At 44.6% G+C, this 18,228-nt stretch overlaps 1 protein-coding gene across 4 annotated transcripts in view; it reads right to left on the reverse strand.

The window, feature by feature from the left end:
- Positions 1 to 14,125: 14,125 nt before the first annotated feature.
- The window catches only part of Arhgef12 (Rho guanine nucleotide exchange factor 12), a 134,127-nt gene continuing 130,024 nt past the window's right edge, over positions 14,126 to 18,228 (reverse strand). For all 4 annotated transcript variants that reach the window (XM_048417103.3, XM_048417102.3, XM_048417100.3 and 1 more), the window contains one exon: positions 14,126 to 17,809. In XM_048417103.3, the coding sequence (XP_048273060.3) occupies positions 17,799 to 17,809 (11 nt within the window). In that variant the 3' untranslated portion in view covers positions 14,126 to 17,798. The remainder of the gene's footprint in view (positions 17,810 to 18,228) is intronic.

The following is an 18,228-nucleotide window of genomic DNA, read 5'->3' on the forward strand; positions in this document are numbered from 1 at the left end:
GTGCTACCACATAAGTAACCCTCACAAACTCACTAGATTTGGGAGACTCATTTCTTCAGTCTATCTGGAGTGGGTACTTTTTCACATTTACCGAAGAAAAGTCACACGACACAGGGCCTCCAGGCTGGGAGGCTGGGCAAGAGCCGGGAAGGGGAATGCTATTTATGGAATTCAACATTGTGGCTGAGGGGTCTTAGCATATGGCGCTGGGGTTAAAAACTCAGAATTCCCTTCTGCCCTGGGGCTGGAGGTCTACTGTACAACTGTGCTGGCCTGGGAAAGGGATGCTAGTCCATCTAGTATCACCGTCAAAGGGCCTCTGTCACAGCAACCTCTCCTGATGCCATGTCCCTCCTCATTTGGTTCCACTAGGCTAGTGATTCTGCCCCGTTAAAGAAATAAACCACCCAAAAAGGAAGTGACGGAACTGGTCTAAGACTCGGACTGTGTGATTTTTGGCCCAGGAAGAAAGACCACTGCCTGAAGTGAGCTGGGCAATAGTCACAATGAAAAAGTGGGTGATCTTAGATCTGATGGAGTAAAATGTGAGCAAGGGTTAAAGAAGCTCCATCTCCCTGGCCTCTGCTGTCTTCTTTCTCCATCCTCCAGAGTGAGAAGAGAGGCTACACACTTGACCAGGACCAGGAGGTAAGACAGTGAAGAGCTGGGCAGCTTGTTCTACGCAGCAGCAAAGCTTGTCACTCGAGCAGAGGCCAGGGTCTGTCATCCCTATTCAATGACCTGTCCCAGGATATCAAAAATAAGATGGCAGTTCCTTTATTACCCTAGGGAGTTGGCATCTTGAATTTATGCAGGGTACAGTTCTGTCTGAGTGGTAGCATTAAGTCTTCCTGGAAGTGACATGGGGCTGTTAGGAAGTTATTTGAAGGTTTGTAGTGCTTAAGTGTGCATACCGGGCTAGAGAATATGATTCACTTGGTGGAATGCCTGTCTAACACGCACCAAAGCCTGGACTTGATCCCCATCACTGCATAAATCAGGGATGCTGGTTCTCGCTATAACCTCAACACTTTGCTGCTAGATGAGGGAGGATCAGAGTTCAAGGCCATGGGGCTTTATCGCTTTTATAAAAAAGTGTCTGTATGTGTATTTTTATATGTGTATGTGTATGCATTGGATATATGTATCTCCTTACATTTCACATGGACATTTTCCTACATGTTTGTATATGTCAACAGAATGCTAGCCAGTCCTTTCTGTCAGCTGCACTGAGAGCTGGGTAAGGTGTTAGGCACCTACAGAAGACAGAAGGCAAAAGTGTGCCTCATGCTTTCTACTTCCAGAAAACGTAATGGGGTGCGACACCCCGGAGAACTGAGAACAGCAGAAGAGAAAGGACAGTAGGGCTTCTCTTTACCCTGGCTAGACCCGTTCATCCCAGCTGAAGGGAGGACCACTGAGCTGTTAAGTAGTGGGCAGTGCCCAGCTTTGACATGCTAAGAGATACTTCACCAACCAGCTGGACCTGGCAGCAAAAGCTTCATGTTGAGTGTTATAGAGTCTAACATGCAATCATTCCTTCACTTGTTCTTTTAGATTCCAGCTACACACACACACACACACACACACACACACACACACAAACACACACACACACACACACACACAATCTCAATTTTCAAAGAATTTAATTACCTAAATTTGGAAAGACAAAAGTCACATTCGAATATTTAAGATCTTCCCTACCGTGCTCCAAACCAGGACCAATAAATCAAAGCCATAGAGGAACTCATTTCAGCTCAAATAAGAAAGAATTTATGAGTTGCCTAGGAAGATAATGAGCTCCCCAGCACTGGGAGTATACAAGCAGATGGATGGCCATCTGCCAGGACTGTCTGAGGAACAGGGCATTCCAGAGAAGTAGGAAGTTGCATGAAGCATCTTCCATCTTGAACTCTTGGATTCCCAGTTTCTCCTTAGCCCAAGACTAAAAAGCATATGAATCTTTCAGGAATATGACACTTCTTGTGGAAAGTCAAAAGCAAACAAAAAAATCCAAAAAACAACAACAAAAAACTCATACATGGCCCTGGCTTATATTCCCAACATCCCTCTCTCCAAAACACCACCAGCAGCCACTCACTTGTGTGTTTGGACCTTGTTTTGAGATACATAGGTACTTTTCCTTAAGTACAGTGAAGATGCTCAATACTAGAGCACACAATAATTACCTAAGTGCTCTATTGACCAAAGCAATAGTATTGACAAACTCAAGTGTTACCGGGAAAATAGCATTAATGGCCTTGTTGAGAAAGATCACATATCCACAAGAGATGACAGTTCTAAAATAAGACCAGTGTTCATTTTTAAAGTGACACTTTACAGGACTGGGGAGATAGTTCACACAGTAAAGTGTTTGTCCTGTAAGAATGAGAGCCTGAGTTAAATCCCTGGAACCCATGCCAAAAATAAAATTTTGGGTTGTGATTGGCATCGGAAAGGTGGAGGTGGTCAGGTCCGTGGGCTTTTTGGTCAGCTGGTCTAGCCAAATCAGCAAGCTCCAGACTCAGTGAGAGAACCTGTTTCAGAAAAATAAGGTAGACAGTGATGGAGGCAGATACCCAGGGCTGAGCTCTGACCTTTGCAGGCATGCATATACACATGCACATATGCACACACATGCACACATACACAAACATGTACATACACACAAGGAAGGAAGGAAGGAAGGAAGGAAGGAAGGAAGGAAGGAATGCAGAATAAAAGGATCCCTTACAAAACACTCATGAATACACAGTGAGGAATGAACACAGCAGATGGGATAAAAATGAGCATGATCTCTCAACATGTTTTATCTACTGCTTTGGTCCCGAGTCAGACTAAGCCTCCCACTAAAAGGACAGTGGTCTCCAGTCCTTGAGCGTTAAGCACTGAGTGGAGCTCAGTGCACACAATAATATCTTGTTCCTTTAAAACATGAATCCCAGTTGTCCTCCAAGTTCTGATAGCACACACTGCTTTTCAAATGCTGACTAAATCCGTTGTGTGATTGTCTTAAATATTTGGCTTAGGGACTAGGAAGATAGTTCAGCTGTTAAGAGCTTAAGAGCACTCCCTGCTCTTGCAGAGGACCAGGTTCAATTCTCAGACTCCCATCAAGCAGTGCACAACCATGGTGATGCCAGGTCCAGGAAGATCTGCTGCCCTCTTCTGGTTTGTGCAGGCACCTGCACTCATGTGTACATACTCACATATAGATACACTCACACATAATTTAAAATAAAATGAATCTTTTCTATAAACTAGATGTGGAAAGCGACCTACAAAATAAGAGCAAAAATAGCTACCCAAGGCAGAAATACCTACACAAACTTAATAGTCCAAACAGGAAGTTTCTGCTCTCCCAAGCCATAGAGACAAAATTATTATCCAGGGGAGAGGCGAGCCTTGTTTTATAGTGTAGTTGGAGGAAGAAATGACTGGACAGAGGGGAATTTATTGCATAAGGAGGTCATCCTGCAATTGAACTCAGTGGGCAATTAGGGGCTTCTAGGCGACTAGCACTATACTTGATCCTGGGGTTACCCCTGCAAGGCTATCCCCATAACCTAAGTTGGCTCACCTGAGGAACCCTGACGTGGCATAAAAAGCAGGAGCACTGCCTTAGTGGAACTCACTAATTACCATCCTCAGCCGCTGCCCTGTGTCTCACTCAGTAAGAGCAGGGCTAGAACTTCAAAAGACAAATAGTGCCTATTTTCTCTCAGGTGCACAACCTAGCTGTGCACATGTGTGCATGCATCCGTGTGTGTATGTGGTGTGTGTGTGCATGCGTACATGTATGCGTGTGTGTGCATGTGTGAAAATAGACTGAGGAGACAGGAGACACAATCAACAATGAAATGCTTGTTGTGCAAGTTTTAGGACTGGAGTTGGGATCCTGAGCACCCATGTAGATGCTGCTTCATACAGTGGTGGACCTCCTATAATTCCAGACTCCATGAGGGGGGGGGGAGAGGGAGGGAAGATCCCTGGAGCAAGCTGTCTAGACTAGACAAATTGCTGATCTCCAGGTTCAGGGAGAGACCCTACCAATAAGAGAGAAGAGAAATGAAAGAAGACACCCTACATCAACCTTTGCCCTTCATACACATGTGCACAGTCTCACACATATGCAAACATACCTTCACACATGAAGAGACCTCTGAGAAGAGAAGAAATGATCTAAATGGGTCAGGGAGAAGGGAACAAGTGAGGGTAATGAGGGCGTAAAATATAAGAACATTAATAAAAGCAGACTAGAAGACAGAGTCACCCAGTGGGAGCATATCCTTACCATGGGACAGGCCCTAAATCCAATGCCCAGCACTGAGTCCATATGGCTCCCACAGGCAAGTGTTCAGATGGAGCAGCAAGAGTTCTCAGGTAAGGACTTTTTGGCTATCTTTGTGTCATCCCAGCTCCATCACTGTGATGGATGGTTTTATGTCAGCTTAACACATGTTAAAGTCATCTGAGAGGAGGGGACCTCAATTAAGAAAACGCCTTCATAAAACTGGGCTGTAGGCATGCCTGTAGGGCATCCTCTTAATTAGTGATTGATGGGGGAGGACCCAGCCCACTGTAGGTGGTGCCATCCCTGGGCTGGCAGTCCTGGGTTCTGTAAGAAAGCAGGTTGAGCAATCAATACTGGGCCATGAGGAGCAAGTCAGTAAGCAGCACCCTCCGTGGCCTCTGCATCAGCTCCTGCCTCCAGGTGCCTGCCCTGTTTGGGTTCCTGTCCTAACTTCCCTCAGTCAGACTACAGCGTAGAAGCATAAGGCATGTAAACCCCTTCTTCCCCAGCTTGCTTTTGGTCATGGTGTTTCCCCACAGCCATCGTTGCCTGACTGGGACACTCTAACATCTAACCTCCATAGCACTGCACGGTTTACGAAGGCCTTTCACCACCAAATGTGTCCCCATCTATCGCCACAGTAGGAAGTACCTCACTTAGTCAATTGAGAGTCTTGGAGCGGCATCTTCTGCCTTTAGATGAGAATGGTCTGCTTGAAACGCAGTTTCATTCCACCAGCGAGTTGCCAACCCGGTGCATGCACGAGCTCCAGAATGCAGTGTGCCACGTGGAACCGAGCTGCACCGCTGCTTTTAGTGACCTAAAACCCCAGCTCTGGCTCTTAAGTTTCCTGGTCCCTTTCTGGAGATGGAGCCATGTCTCCAGCCTCACTTGGTGCCAAATGAAAAGATCAAGACCATCTTAGAGGCATGAAAAGTATAGTGAAACCCAAACAACTGGAAAATCTAACCCCACACTGGAGGTAAAACTACAGGTCAAATCAACGTTATGTAAGAAGTTCAGGGGACATTCTGCTATATCTTTCATCATGGACGCTTTATTTTATGTTTGTGCCTAGTTTCAGAATCATCTGCCCTATGGGCAGGGTCTCATCTTAATAAATTGAGAGAAAATATTTGGAAAATCATCTCCAGGGTGATGCACACCACCCATGTTGTTTCTAGTTGTTCACGGACTCAAACTCAGTCCAGACGGAACCACGCTGTGTTTAATAGAGCACATGGTTGGCATTTAATAAATGCTAGATAATAAAAAGAGATGAAGTGCTTCAAACTCACAGTATCTGTCTCACTAAAGTCTCACTAAGCACAAAGTAGGGTAAACAAGCTGCCATCACCCTTCTGCACTCCACCTGAAGGTTCTTTCCTCTGGGCTGTCATTAAAAACATGGCTCCCATTTCTAACCGGATATGGAGACACCAAATAGCGAGTCTCACCAGCACCATGGTGAGAGAAACAGGGAAGAGAGCTCTTTTGTTCAGCCTCTTCCTCAATTACAGCTTGAATCTAAATAACGAAAATACAGCACATGGGATCTGAAATAATTTAGAGTAAATGAAAAGCCATAGGATGGGGGTGCTAATCACATTATCAGAGGCAGGATCAGAGGGACAGACAGATGAAAGCCCCAAATTACCAGCACATGAGCAAGAGACTCCAGGACATGAGAGATGTGTCCAGAAATTAAGCCCCGTTTCCATGCTAATTCAGAACTGTTTGTTTGGGGGCTGGAGAACGAAGGAAGCAATGTAGTTTACAGTAGAGAAACCACTCATTAATACCTTAGCAAAGCAATAACCTCAGCTAATAGGAAATATTGTGATGTCTCCAGAGAACAGAGGGAAAATTCAGATTTACTCTCCCTTCCATGCAGCTCAGTGTAATACAATATATTCAACAGAGTTGAATAAATACCAACGAGAAGGTTAAAACATTGATTAGGAGAAATAATTCACCGAGCTGACATCTGGAAGCAAACAGACGAGCAAGACAGAGCAGGCTGGGAGATGGAGCCTGATTTCTATGGAAGTTTCACTGCTGATTTGTGGCAGCCCCACAGGGAGTGAGGCCTGGTGGGGAGTGGGAAGTCAGGAATTCAAGGAGGGAGGGGCGGCCCTTGGTGCAAAGCTACTGAGGGCGGTTTCCATGGGTTTATCACAGTGCTTTATGAAGCAATACAAGAGACATCTTCAGTCAACACCAGGATTGCAATAGACACATAATATAACAAATGGCTTATAAAAGGTTATGGAATCTTCTAGATGACTGAACCTAAATAAATTGTCTCCTGTCTGGGCTTCTGTTATCATATCATTTCATAGTGTTTGTCTAGTCGTAGTCCAAGCAAGGAAAAGATGTTAGAGGCTAGGATGACAGTCGGCGGAAACAGACCCTTGCTATTTTCGCACTTTACAGACTGGGTTCTAGTTGTACTTTCCAGTTACTAATGGCCGTGGGGACGGGTTGGAAGGCTCACCCCAGCTACCTGAGGCTGAGCAAAACTACCCTTGACTCCCTAAGTAGCATTGGATCTTGGTTGGGGGTGGGGGCTATAGGAAGCTCCCAGGGCTCCTGGCTGGCTAGCATGAGTCTGTCCACATCCAAGAGTACCTTGGATCTCTTGCCACAAGGTGCACCTTCCTTTTACAGGGAAAAACAAAGTCTCTGGCAAACTGACCGAAAGTAACTGCATCCGCAGATCTTAATGAGATCCTTAAAAAGCAAAACAAGCCACACATTTTCATAGCTTACTCCAATTTTATTGTTACCTGTGCTCCTCACCTTGGTGCAATAGACTTTTGAGGCTCTCTGGCAATTAAGAAAATGGGCATAATTGAGCTCTCAAAAGGTATTTTGTGCTGGGAGGAGTAGGTAAGAAATAATAGAATGCTAATTGCTGCCATTCGTCAAGCAGGTGCTCTGTGCACGGCTCCGCGCACTTCCAGTGCATCGCTGATGCTTCAGAACACAGCCGGCAAGGTGGCTGCCGTTCCATCTCCCTGCCGAGCAGATGACACAATTACATCTCAGTGAAGTTACTGCCCTACCCCATGTCACACAAGTTAGAAGTGTCAAAGTCAAGACTGTCTGGTGTCCAAAACCTAGAATCTTTATACAACTGGAGGCCTTGAGACAACGGAATTGCTTGCCGTGTGAGTGCCCTTGCATAGTTCAGCAACCCCAGTGTCACAGATAAAGGGTGGAACACTGAGTCGTCACTTGGGTTGGGTCAGAAAAATACTTTCTTTTCCTCCAGATTTTCCCCTTCATACTGGAGTTAAGCATGGGCTCTCGTACACGATTAGCAGGTCCTCTACCACTGAGTAATGTCCCTCAGAACGTGTTGTTTATTCTCCTGCTGGTTTTCTTATGCTGAACTCCTTATTCTGCCCAGGCTGGTCTCAAACTTCCAGACTCTACTCAGGTAATTATGTCTCAGCCTCCTGAGTAGCTGAGCCTGCAGACATACTCCACTGAACCCAGCTCCAGCTTAATTCACATGCACACACACACACATACACACACACGAATCTTACAAGTACCCACATTACTTCCCTGCCATCCTCCCTCCTTCTTTTACTGCTATCTAACCAGAAATTGATTAGAAATCCTGAAGTTTCCACTTCATCCCAAGCATCTGATCTTGGGACGGGCACAGCTAGACTTTAGGAAGATTGACTGAGCAGCTGGATCCTGCTGAGTAGGGCAGAACGGAAAAGGAGAGTGAAGAGGAGATGCATGGATGGTTATGGTAGCCTCTAAACCAGAACTTTAAATTTGGCAGAGTGAGGAAAAGTAACAGGTAATTCCCGGACATAGGCACAGAGGCTGATATAGCAGAGTGGAGAGGAAGGGGCTAAAACTAACTCAAAACCCAAGAGGATGAGCTTGCCATTAAGGAGGGAAGAGTGGTGGGGGGAGGCCTTGAAGGTAAATACAGTTCATCTATGGTCAACTTGAGGTCCCGTTAGCAGTGCTGAATTAATTCAGGCATGTCCATCACGAAGTTGAGAATATAGCAGCAGGTAGAGAACCACGTGGCACTCTGGTCCACACAGTCTAGCTGGACTTACGCCAGGAGCCTTGGAATTCACAGAAACCCACAGCTCCAAGAGCTGTATAGAATCTCTCAGCAGATGAGGGGGAACAAAATGTGGTGTATCCATACAACGGGATATTAGTTAGCTGAAGAGAGCGACATACTGATAACATGAAATATGAACCTTGATAACTTCATGCTGGGAAGCTAGTCATGAAAGGCCACATAGTATATGACCCATCTGAGTGAAATATAAATAGATAAGTCCATGGGCAGAAAGCAGTTGCTAGAGGCTGAGAGAAGAGAAGAGCCTAGTGGGATGTGGTGAGGAAATGACCTAGAATTGCAATTATAGTTGGAAATATGAGAGTATACAAAGAGCATTGAATTTTCTACTTCTAAGTAGTGAACTTTATGGAACATGGCAAGTGTGTGTGCATGTGCGTGTATGCATGCATACAAGTCTGTGTGTGTGACATACATGCCTGTGTATGCTAGTGTACGTACCTCTGTGCACATGGCATCCTCCTCTATTGATCTCCATTCTTTTTTTTCTGTTTCTTACTCTCACTGTTGTGTGTTTGTTGTGCTAATACTGGTGAAAGTCAGAAAACCACCCTGTGCAGTAAAGGACTGAACTGAGGTCACCAGACTTAGCAGGCTGACTACATTTATCTGCTGAGCCAAGCCTCTTCACTTTGTTTTTTTGGAGACAAGTTGACTCAGTGAATCCGGGGCTTGTCATTTTAGCTAAACTGGCTAGCCAGCAAGACTTTAGGGTCTGCCTGCCCCATAACCCCCAGCACTAGGATTACACATGCTACCAGGTCTAGCTTCTACATGGGTGTTGGGGAATCCGAATTCAGGTCCTTATGCTTGAGAAACAAGCACTTCACTCACCCAGCCACTTGCCCAGCCTTGCAGGACATTCGATTTGCAAACGCTTCAGTTGTTTTTAAAGGCTGGGTGACACTGTTTGGCTCAGGCTAGCCTCGCACTCATGGTTCTCCTGTCTCAGTCTTTGGAGAGTTGAGATTATAGGCTTAGTGCACTAATGTTTATCTGGCTGTGCATTCTTTTAGGGAAGAAACTATTTCCACAGCCAGTAATAAAGACAAAGTCCTGAACCCTGCTTCCATTAGGGTGTGCATCAAAATCGCTACTAGCTTCCGGGGCATTATCTATGAAAAAGGCGACAGGCACTTGCCTCCAGGTCCCAACAAAGATGACAGGTAGTGTCTGTCAAATGTACAGTACCTGAAACATTTTATACTCAGTAAGTTAGAACTGACATTTTTCATTCTCGCGTCTGAGTCCTCTATGAAAATGTGATTAGTTACCTTTCACAGAATAAGCACTCAAAAATACTAACTTTGACTAGAAGAGGGGGTCAGGAGGGTCACGAGGAAGACTCACGCACAGAGGGCAGTAACTGGTGGTGACAGCAAAGGTGTGAGCAGGACCTTGACAGCTGGAAGGAAGTGGTGCATTCAGACTTTGGGACGTGTGGAGTGGAGGCAGGCAGGACCTGAAAAGTCAGGCCAGGGAGACAGGAGGCGGCTAAATTTCCTCGGGAGAGGTCACAGTGAGATGTGGAAGAAAATAAAGCTGGCTCGGTAAATTAGAAACCTGTCAGGGACTGAGTAATTCAGAATTCAGTCTCACTAGAGTGGTAACCAGCGTCTGTGTAGTTTCCTGGGCAGGCAAGCGGCATGGTAAAGGCTGTGCCTTTGGGACAGTCAAATGGTCGCATGTGTGGCAGACTAGAGAGCGGGGGAAGCAATTTATGCAGATGTTAATGTGGAGCTGTGTGGCAAAATGACCTGGCTACACTGGAAATATAGCAACGGGAACATCAGGCAGTTAAAAAGAGATCATAGGGCCTGGTAACAAACACTACAAGGATCCCGAAGCCCATGTTTCTTTTTCCTTTTCTTTTTTACCTTCTTCAAGCTATCATCAAACACTCAGCAAGCCCTTGTTTTCAAGAACAAAGCTAGGAATAAGTCAGGCAATTAATCAATGGCCCCTTTAGTCACTGCTGCCCAGCTATTCTGGCTCCAGATAACAAGATTCCTATTTCCATTTCCTAGGTCTGCCGGGCCTTGATTGCTCAATGTATCTTTTTGAAGAGAGATGAAGGAAAAAAGTTGAGCATTAAGTTAATCGTAACTCATGTTTAAAGATCCTGAACCTTCCCCACATAATCCCATTAGAAAGTAAATACCCCCACAGGGAGCAAACATTAGACTCCATATGTATTACAGTTGAATGAATGTCACTGACTGCCTGAGTTAGAACATATCCACAAAAGAAGTTTCTAAAAAGGTGGCTTGGGAACATAAGACTTGAGTCTTTTGCTTTCAGGAGCAGGACATAAAAAAAAAAAAAAAAAAAAAAAAAGTCATCCCTCCTCTTTTCTCTTTGCCCGAGCTATTAGTTTGTAAATCTATGGTGGTCTTCTGAGTTCCCTGGGGCTTATTCTGCAGGCCAGAACCATCATTATGGTGGCGCATCAGCTGGTCAACTCATCAATCCAGCTAGCTCATATTCTGAGAACTCAGAGTTTAACCTCTGCATTCCAAAAAAGGCCACTGCTGAGGACAGAGCTGAGAGGGAGACAGGACTTCACTGTCCCACCTCAGACAATGCTTGACAATCCTCCCAGGAACCAGCAGTCAGCTCTTCCTCCGCTAACCTGCCAGCCTTTCACACAAGTCTGAATTCACCTGGGTCCTCATGTTGGTAAGATTGTCATTTACTGAGCTATCATGCCAATCCTAATAAACTGGATTTTATTTTTGTTATTTTGAAACAAGCTCTATGTAGGCCCTACAGCTCACTACGTAGAGCAGACTGACTTGAACCTATAGAGATCTATCTCTCTACCTCTCCCTCCTAATGCTGGGATTAAAGGTGTGTGCCACTACACCTGATATAAACTAGATTTTTAAAAATAAAATTACCCTGTAGGTTTGTATTTAACTCTAACTACCTTTTCCAGTAGAACATGTCTCAAAGGAGACGACCAGAGTTTATGACACCCAAAGCTGTCCTCTGGCATCCACATACATATGCATCACACATATGATCACATACGTACGTATGCAGGCCACAAGATGTGTTGATTGGAAAGCCACTGTAGTTTCCCTTTTCCAATTTCTTGATAGATCAAGTATGTGCGCATGCATATGGAGCCTGACGGTGGAATTACTGCCAATCATTTCTCTACCTTGTTCACTGCAGCAAGGGCTCTCAATCAAGCCCAGAGCTGTGACGTGGCTGGTCTTGCTAGTCAGCTTGCTCAGGAACACTGTCTCTGCCTAAGGCTGAAATCACAAGCAGACTGCTAGCCCACCTGGCACTTATGTGGGTCCTCAAAAGCCAAACTTTGACCTTCATACTTGGCTAGCAACTGTTCAATCCAAACCATCTCCCCAGCCATCTTACTGTGTGTGTGTACTGACTGTGCATACTTAGTTTATTGTCTTTTAAGGTTTTTTTGATTGTTTATTGGACTTGAGTTTAAAACCTGCATGAGGTCACAGAAATGGAATATTGTAGATTTTAATTTTTCATATGGAGAGAGCTGTATGAAAATTTTAATACTTTTACAGTTTGTATTGCCTTATCTGGTAAGGGCAATCTTCTTTGAATGTATAATAAATTGGCTTTTTGACTCAATATTACATAGGCAGTTGTTCCATGTGAGAAAAGAGGAAACCTGAGGGTTACTCAGTCAAGACCATGTGACAAAGATGAAGATGGGGTGGAACTGGATCCTGATCCTGTGTGGTCTGTGTACCTCTTGATTATGTCAAGGAGTCAACAATTACTTTCCTATATCGACTAGGACACCGTTTCCTGTTCCACCCTGCTGACATCTGCACTGATGACAAGAAGCAGTGGCAAGTGGTAGTCTTGGTGAGGGAAGGAAGGGCACCTAACCACAGTCAGTGGCTCCTCACCGCTGCTCACCTGCAGCGCAGGCTAGATTCCCTGAAGAATGCCCAGGATGACCAGCTGAAAACCTGTCACTTTATGAAGCCTCAATCCTTGACGCATCACCACCCACACACCTACACATACGCAGGTGATGACAGGGACTGAACCCAGAGCCTCGAGTAACACCCCAGTCTAGACCTCTTACCTTTTATATCAATATTAAATATTTGCTGAAATAATCATAGGGTATGGAAGAGAAATGTAAAAAGCACACCTAAGTGTTTATATGAAAATTGCTTCACTTTCTGTATTTTGAAAAAGCTGTTTGGGAGCAAGTGGGAATGGTGTTCAAGTTACATCCTGATGCATGCATGTTTGCAAGTTACGTCCTGATGCATGCATGTTTGCAAGTTACGTCCTGATGCATGCATGTTTGCAAGTTACGTCCTGATGCATGCATGTTTGCACTGGAGACAGGAGCACGGATTTCTTTTCTTTTTTTTTTTTTTTTAAATATTTTTACTGTGTGTGGGAGGCTCTGACATGAACACATGTTTAGTGCCCACAAAGGCCAGAAGAGGGAGTCAGATCCCTGGAGCGGGAACAGTTCCCAGGAACTGAACTCCAGGCCTCTGGAAAAGCAGTACATGATCTTAAACTGAGCTATCTCTGCAGCCGTCGACTTCAAACAGGGCTTAGAGTATAGTGCACTTTGGAGGATCTAATTTCTAAAAGGTTTAGCCAAAAATACTTCAAAATACTAATCATATTTTGTTAAGCATCTTAATAGGCTTTTCAGCTGCTGTACCCTAGAATATTTGAAACTACTCTCCCATGAATAAGTGAAATTACACCTATGCTTCAAAATACAGAAAACAGCAAAAGCCAGTTGGCACCTCTGAACAATCAAAACTGCTGCCCCTAAGGAAGTCAGCACTGGGCATGAGAGACAGAAGATATCTTTTCACACAGGACAACAGTAAGTCACCTTTTCTAAGTAAAAAGCTGGCGCAAGAACCTTATCACTCAAAAATGGCAAAAAAAAAAAAAAACCTGCCAGTTTTTGCCAGGCAAAAAACTGCACACACCTTTAATCTCAGCACTTGGAAGGTAGAGGCAGGTAGTTCTCTGTGAGTTTGAGGCCAGCCTGTACTACAGAATGAGTTCCAGGACAGCCAGGACTACCTAGAGAAATCCTGCCTCAAAAAAACAAACAAAAAATGATGAAAACAGCAAAATTCATATGTACAATACCAAGTTTGTTTAAAAAGTAATAATGGAATATACCAAGAGTTTTTTTTGGTTTTTTTGTTTTTTTTAAAAAGACAGGGTCTCACCGTGTAGCCCAGGCTGACCAGAACTCACTATGCGGACTAGGCTGCCTTTCAACTCAATAGTTGTACTTGCCTCTGCCTCCCAAGTGCCAAGTGGTATCAAAAGTATGTGTTGCCATGCCCAATCCACCACTGCTTAAAATCCATAGACAAGGCCTCGTTACCAGGGGGATGTCAGCTGCCTGCACTGCTGCAGAGGTTCGCACTTGACAACGATCCAAAGACCCGTCCACCAGTAAAGATGTCACAAGAAGCAGGCCAGACATGTAAGCCACTGCCAGGGAGACTAGTTAATGGCTCCTTGTCCACTCAGTTTCTCAAGAATAACTTGTATAGCCAGGAGTGGTGGTGATACCTGCAATCTCAGCACTTGGGAGGCACAGGCAGGAAGGAACTCGAGGCCAACCTAGGACAAGACCCTGTCTCAAAAATTAAGCAATTTGCACAAGACAAATAGGAATTCATACAAATAAAAAGTCACATACTTGGTTCTTTTAAGCTTATTTAATATTTGAACTCTTATTTTCTATTTTCCCAGACCCCAGAAAACAGAAAGTTTTAGATGACCCAATATTTTGTTCCAGAAACATACAGCCTTATCAGCTAATTCATAAAAGAGCTTTTTACAAAGGTACATCTGGATAATTAGAGCAATAAAGTCTCTTAGGCATTTCAAAATGTGATCAGTAAAAATACATGATTATTAATAAGGTTTTTTTAAAGATAGTTCCAGATTTCTCTTAAAAGCAATTTCTGTTAAAGAGTACATGATTGTATGGTGAACGAGGAAAGTGAGACGCTCTAGTGGGGAAGAGGCTCATTAAAAACCAACAGTGTGCACGCTACGGTCACCATGCTGTAGTGTCTGCTTAGCGGGTGGCACCTGGAAATGGTGGGGAGGGATTGGTTTCTAGGAGTCCCCCTTTTTCCTGAACAATTTATTACCCAAACCCTCAATCCCCATGGGGAAGGCAAACAGGCAGAACAAGAAAGCTCCTTTCTTGAAGAAAGAACAATTTTACAGATCACACTAAATGGGGGTGAAGAGCCAGAAAAATAAAACCATGGTCTACGAAATACTTCTGCAAAGTCTTGCTAATGTTGTAGTTTAAGGTCCTATGGTGCCTTCTGCAACATGGAGGGAAGGAAGTACAGAGCAAGCATAAGTGGCTCTAAACATGTTCCCATACCTGCAGACAGGAGACTGCTTGGCTGGAATACAGGCGAAGGCACCGGACCATTGCCAATGCCAAAGAGCAGAGCAGAGAGTAAACTACTGCATCTTAGGAAGCATACTTACAGTTTTTACTCCAAAAAATATGCAAAAAGGACTTTTTTCTTCCTCCCTCCCCCAAAGACAAAGAAACAAAACATTTTCTAAAAGAGGGCTTGTTCTCTCTAGAGGTCATTAGAAGGTGTTTGGGGAAGACAAAGGCGAAAACACTCATGTAATAACCTCCCATGTGATACAATAAATAGTTACAATTTGGGTTGTGTAAGCAGCAGAACTCCAACAGTCCAGTTAGCTGCTTTGAAACTATACAAAATACATGGCCAAAGCCATCCTTTTAAATTACAGTACTTTGAAGGTTTGCTGGTTTGGCTTGATTACGGCTTTTCTCTGAAAAGGAGACACTCCACACATAATCTGCCACTTAGCGACAGAAGAGCCACTAAGCTTACAAGAGAGCAGTGTCAGGGGCTGTGCCCATGGCACACACGACTTTCTGGCTCTGCAGAAGATGCTGTGCCCCTCTTGCTGGCCTAGTACGCTTCAGGACAGAAACAGACTGCACCCAACTTGGAGATAACTATTCCAGAACAGGAGGAATACCTACTGTCACCGCCATGGAAGGGATATGTAATGTCAAAGTCAAATGGATGTGATTACAATGGCCAAAATGAAATGGAAGGCACGGGAGGCCAAAAAGGGAGGGACAGGCAAGAAGTAAGGCTGGTAAGAAAAAGGAACTCTCAAACAAAAGCGGAGTTTTTTGTTTTTCTTTTCAGATTTCACTTGGTTTTGAGGTTTCACCTGAAGATGTAATAAATATGCATTTATTTGGAAGTACTGGAGCAATGCCAAAGTACCTTTCCAGTTGCCCTGCTGTAACCCTAAGAGAGGCTAAGAGTCAGGAAAAGGAGAGCAAGCAACCAGGAGAGCGGAGTTCAAGTTGAGCTATGCTAGAGGACCAAGGAAGAACCTGTAGTGTTGGAAGCCAGCAGAGCGCTGCAGTCTGGTTTTCTCCTGATGAGCTACCCAGATGGTGTAGTGTAAGAGGCTGCCTGGAAGACAACAGAACCATTTGGTCTCTATTTGCTTCTCCTAAGAGATACAGGGAGTTCAAAATCCCAAACTTCACTTATAATGTTCCACATCAAAATTTCAAAGCCCATTCTGAGCTATGCTTGACCTATGACTCAAAATACAATTCCAATTTAGAGATGAGGTACAAGGATCCAAGCTGATCGATCTAAGAACATAGAGGAGTCCTCAAAGGGCAGAAACGGGAATCTGGACCCAGACAGACGAACTTGTTAAGTTGTAGAGGTGTTAATAAAAGCAGCTGGGGGATCATCCACAGTGAGAAAAATCCGGGTTTGAGGGGCACTAGGGGAGAATAAAATTACATCCTGACTGCCCCCAGAATTCAGGGGGCCCTCCTGCAAGATGTGAGTAACATGTGAACTCCTTGTTTATTAACAGAATTTAGATTTGACAAATGATTTTTTTTTACAGAACACTTCAAAAACATATTTACCAAATACACAAAGAAAACCACTGAAAGCCAACACAAGTAAGGAGTTCTCAGGCCACAGTTCTGACTAGCTCACCCTCCACAGGTGCTGCTCACACTGCAGCTATCACCAGCACCTTGGTGGCTGCACTGCTCACCTCTCAGTTCCCAAGGCCAGTCACGGCGCCATGCAGGCAGGGCTGTGGCAGTGGGGTGATGCAAGCAACTCTCCGCCACACCTTCCTCTGCCCACTCTTGGCTCTGCTTGTGACTTTGAAGAGCCCTTTGGCACCATCAGTGCAAAAAATTAGAGTCAAACATCCAGGTACTCATTTTTTACTGGCCTTATAATCAGCAGTACCCGTGGCTAGTGACAGCCATGGTTTAACTCAGTAGTGATTCAGTTTAGAAAACCTTCTCAGACTCTCCCCCCACCCCTCCCCTCCGCAGCACCCCATCACCACTGAAGCATTCCGTTTCTTTGTTCTTATATCCTGCTCACTCTGCAGGGAACGTTTCATACAAGTGCCAGTCAATATATAATTATACAAGTTCAACAATACCAAGAATAACAAATTTATAATCAAGAAAATAAAAATTTGTTTTCTTCTCTCCCAAATCCCAACTATCAACAGAAAAGACAACAAAGGAAATACACCCATTTTCAAGTGCCTGCCATTTAGTGTATTGAAGATTCCTGTTAATTGCGGTGGAGGCCAGTTATACAGAAGAGATGCTTGCCTTGGGGTGAGAAGAGGTCCACCTGCTCTGACCAACTGCACAGCACATAGCTCATGTCATCTGCATCCGCATACAGGAGTCATGTAGCATCGCTGAGATGACCCCCAGAAAGGCAGCCTTCTGGACAGAGCGGCTGGGGTTACAGGTTAGTGAAGGTCAGGTAGCCCTCTTTCTTCTGTGTTGCTGCTCTGCTAACCTCCCGATCCCCCACCTGATCCTGGCTTTAGGAACAATTGATCCTTGGGTGTGCTAAATACAAGGGGCTAAAACTCCCACTACTCAATTAAAACAAAACAAGGCAAAGTAAAAATTAAAGTGTGCTTTCAAATATGGAATGAAATCAAATAAATACATCTGATTTTCTCTTTGTCTTACCTACGTACAATTTTATATCCTACACCCAAAGCTCTATACATTTGGTTTTTATTCTGAATCAAAATGCATTTCTGATAGTGAGGAGAGGAGAGTGAGAGAAATGACATTCCCTCACTGACAGACTTGTGCAGCTGCCAAACTGAAGAACTAGTCCCACGTGGGACACCCTGGGGCATGGCCGAGCCCAGGTGGTTCCAGGCAGATCCTCTGTCACACTCTCTCTGTGTCCACACTGGAGCCGGGATGTGGTTGACATAGGGCCGACACTCAAAATCCAACAGCCTGCAGTCACCTCCAGGACACGGGCTCTAACTTTTATCTGAGAAGAATGAAGATATGTGGAAGTCCAATTAAGAAAAAAAATTAACATTGTGAAGAACACATGTGTAACCCGTGGACATGGTCCTGTCCACTTCTAAACCATAAAATGTACCCTCAAAGAACACAAGCAAGTGAGTATGAACTGGCTCATGAACACAGGCTGAGCTGCACCAGGGGCCCTGCTGGCCTCGGTGTCAGAAGAGGCACAAAGTATGGCAGGGCGCCTCACAAGGGAATTGAAGCAGCACAGCGCAGGTTCTACTACTGAATTTATGGTTCACCAGGCTTCCTTCCACTCTGCCTTCAGCCTGGAAAAGGTGAAGAGAGAGAGGAGGGGCTGGCACAGGAGCTGACAACCACAGCTCTTCTGAGAGCAGGAAGGGCAAAGTCAGCAGCCTTGATATATGATGTTTAGAA

Source organism: Myodes glareolus, chromosome 4 (assembly GCF_982192425.1).
Source record: "Myodes glareolus chromosome 4, mMyoGla1.1, whole genome shotgun sequence".
NCBI lineage: Eukaryota > Metazoa > Chordata > Mammalia > Rodentia > Cricetidae > Myodes > Myodes glareolus.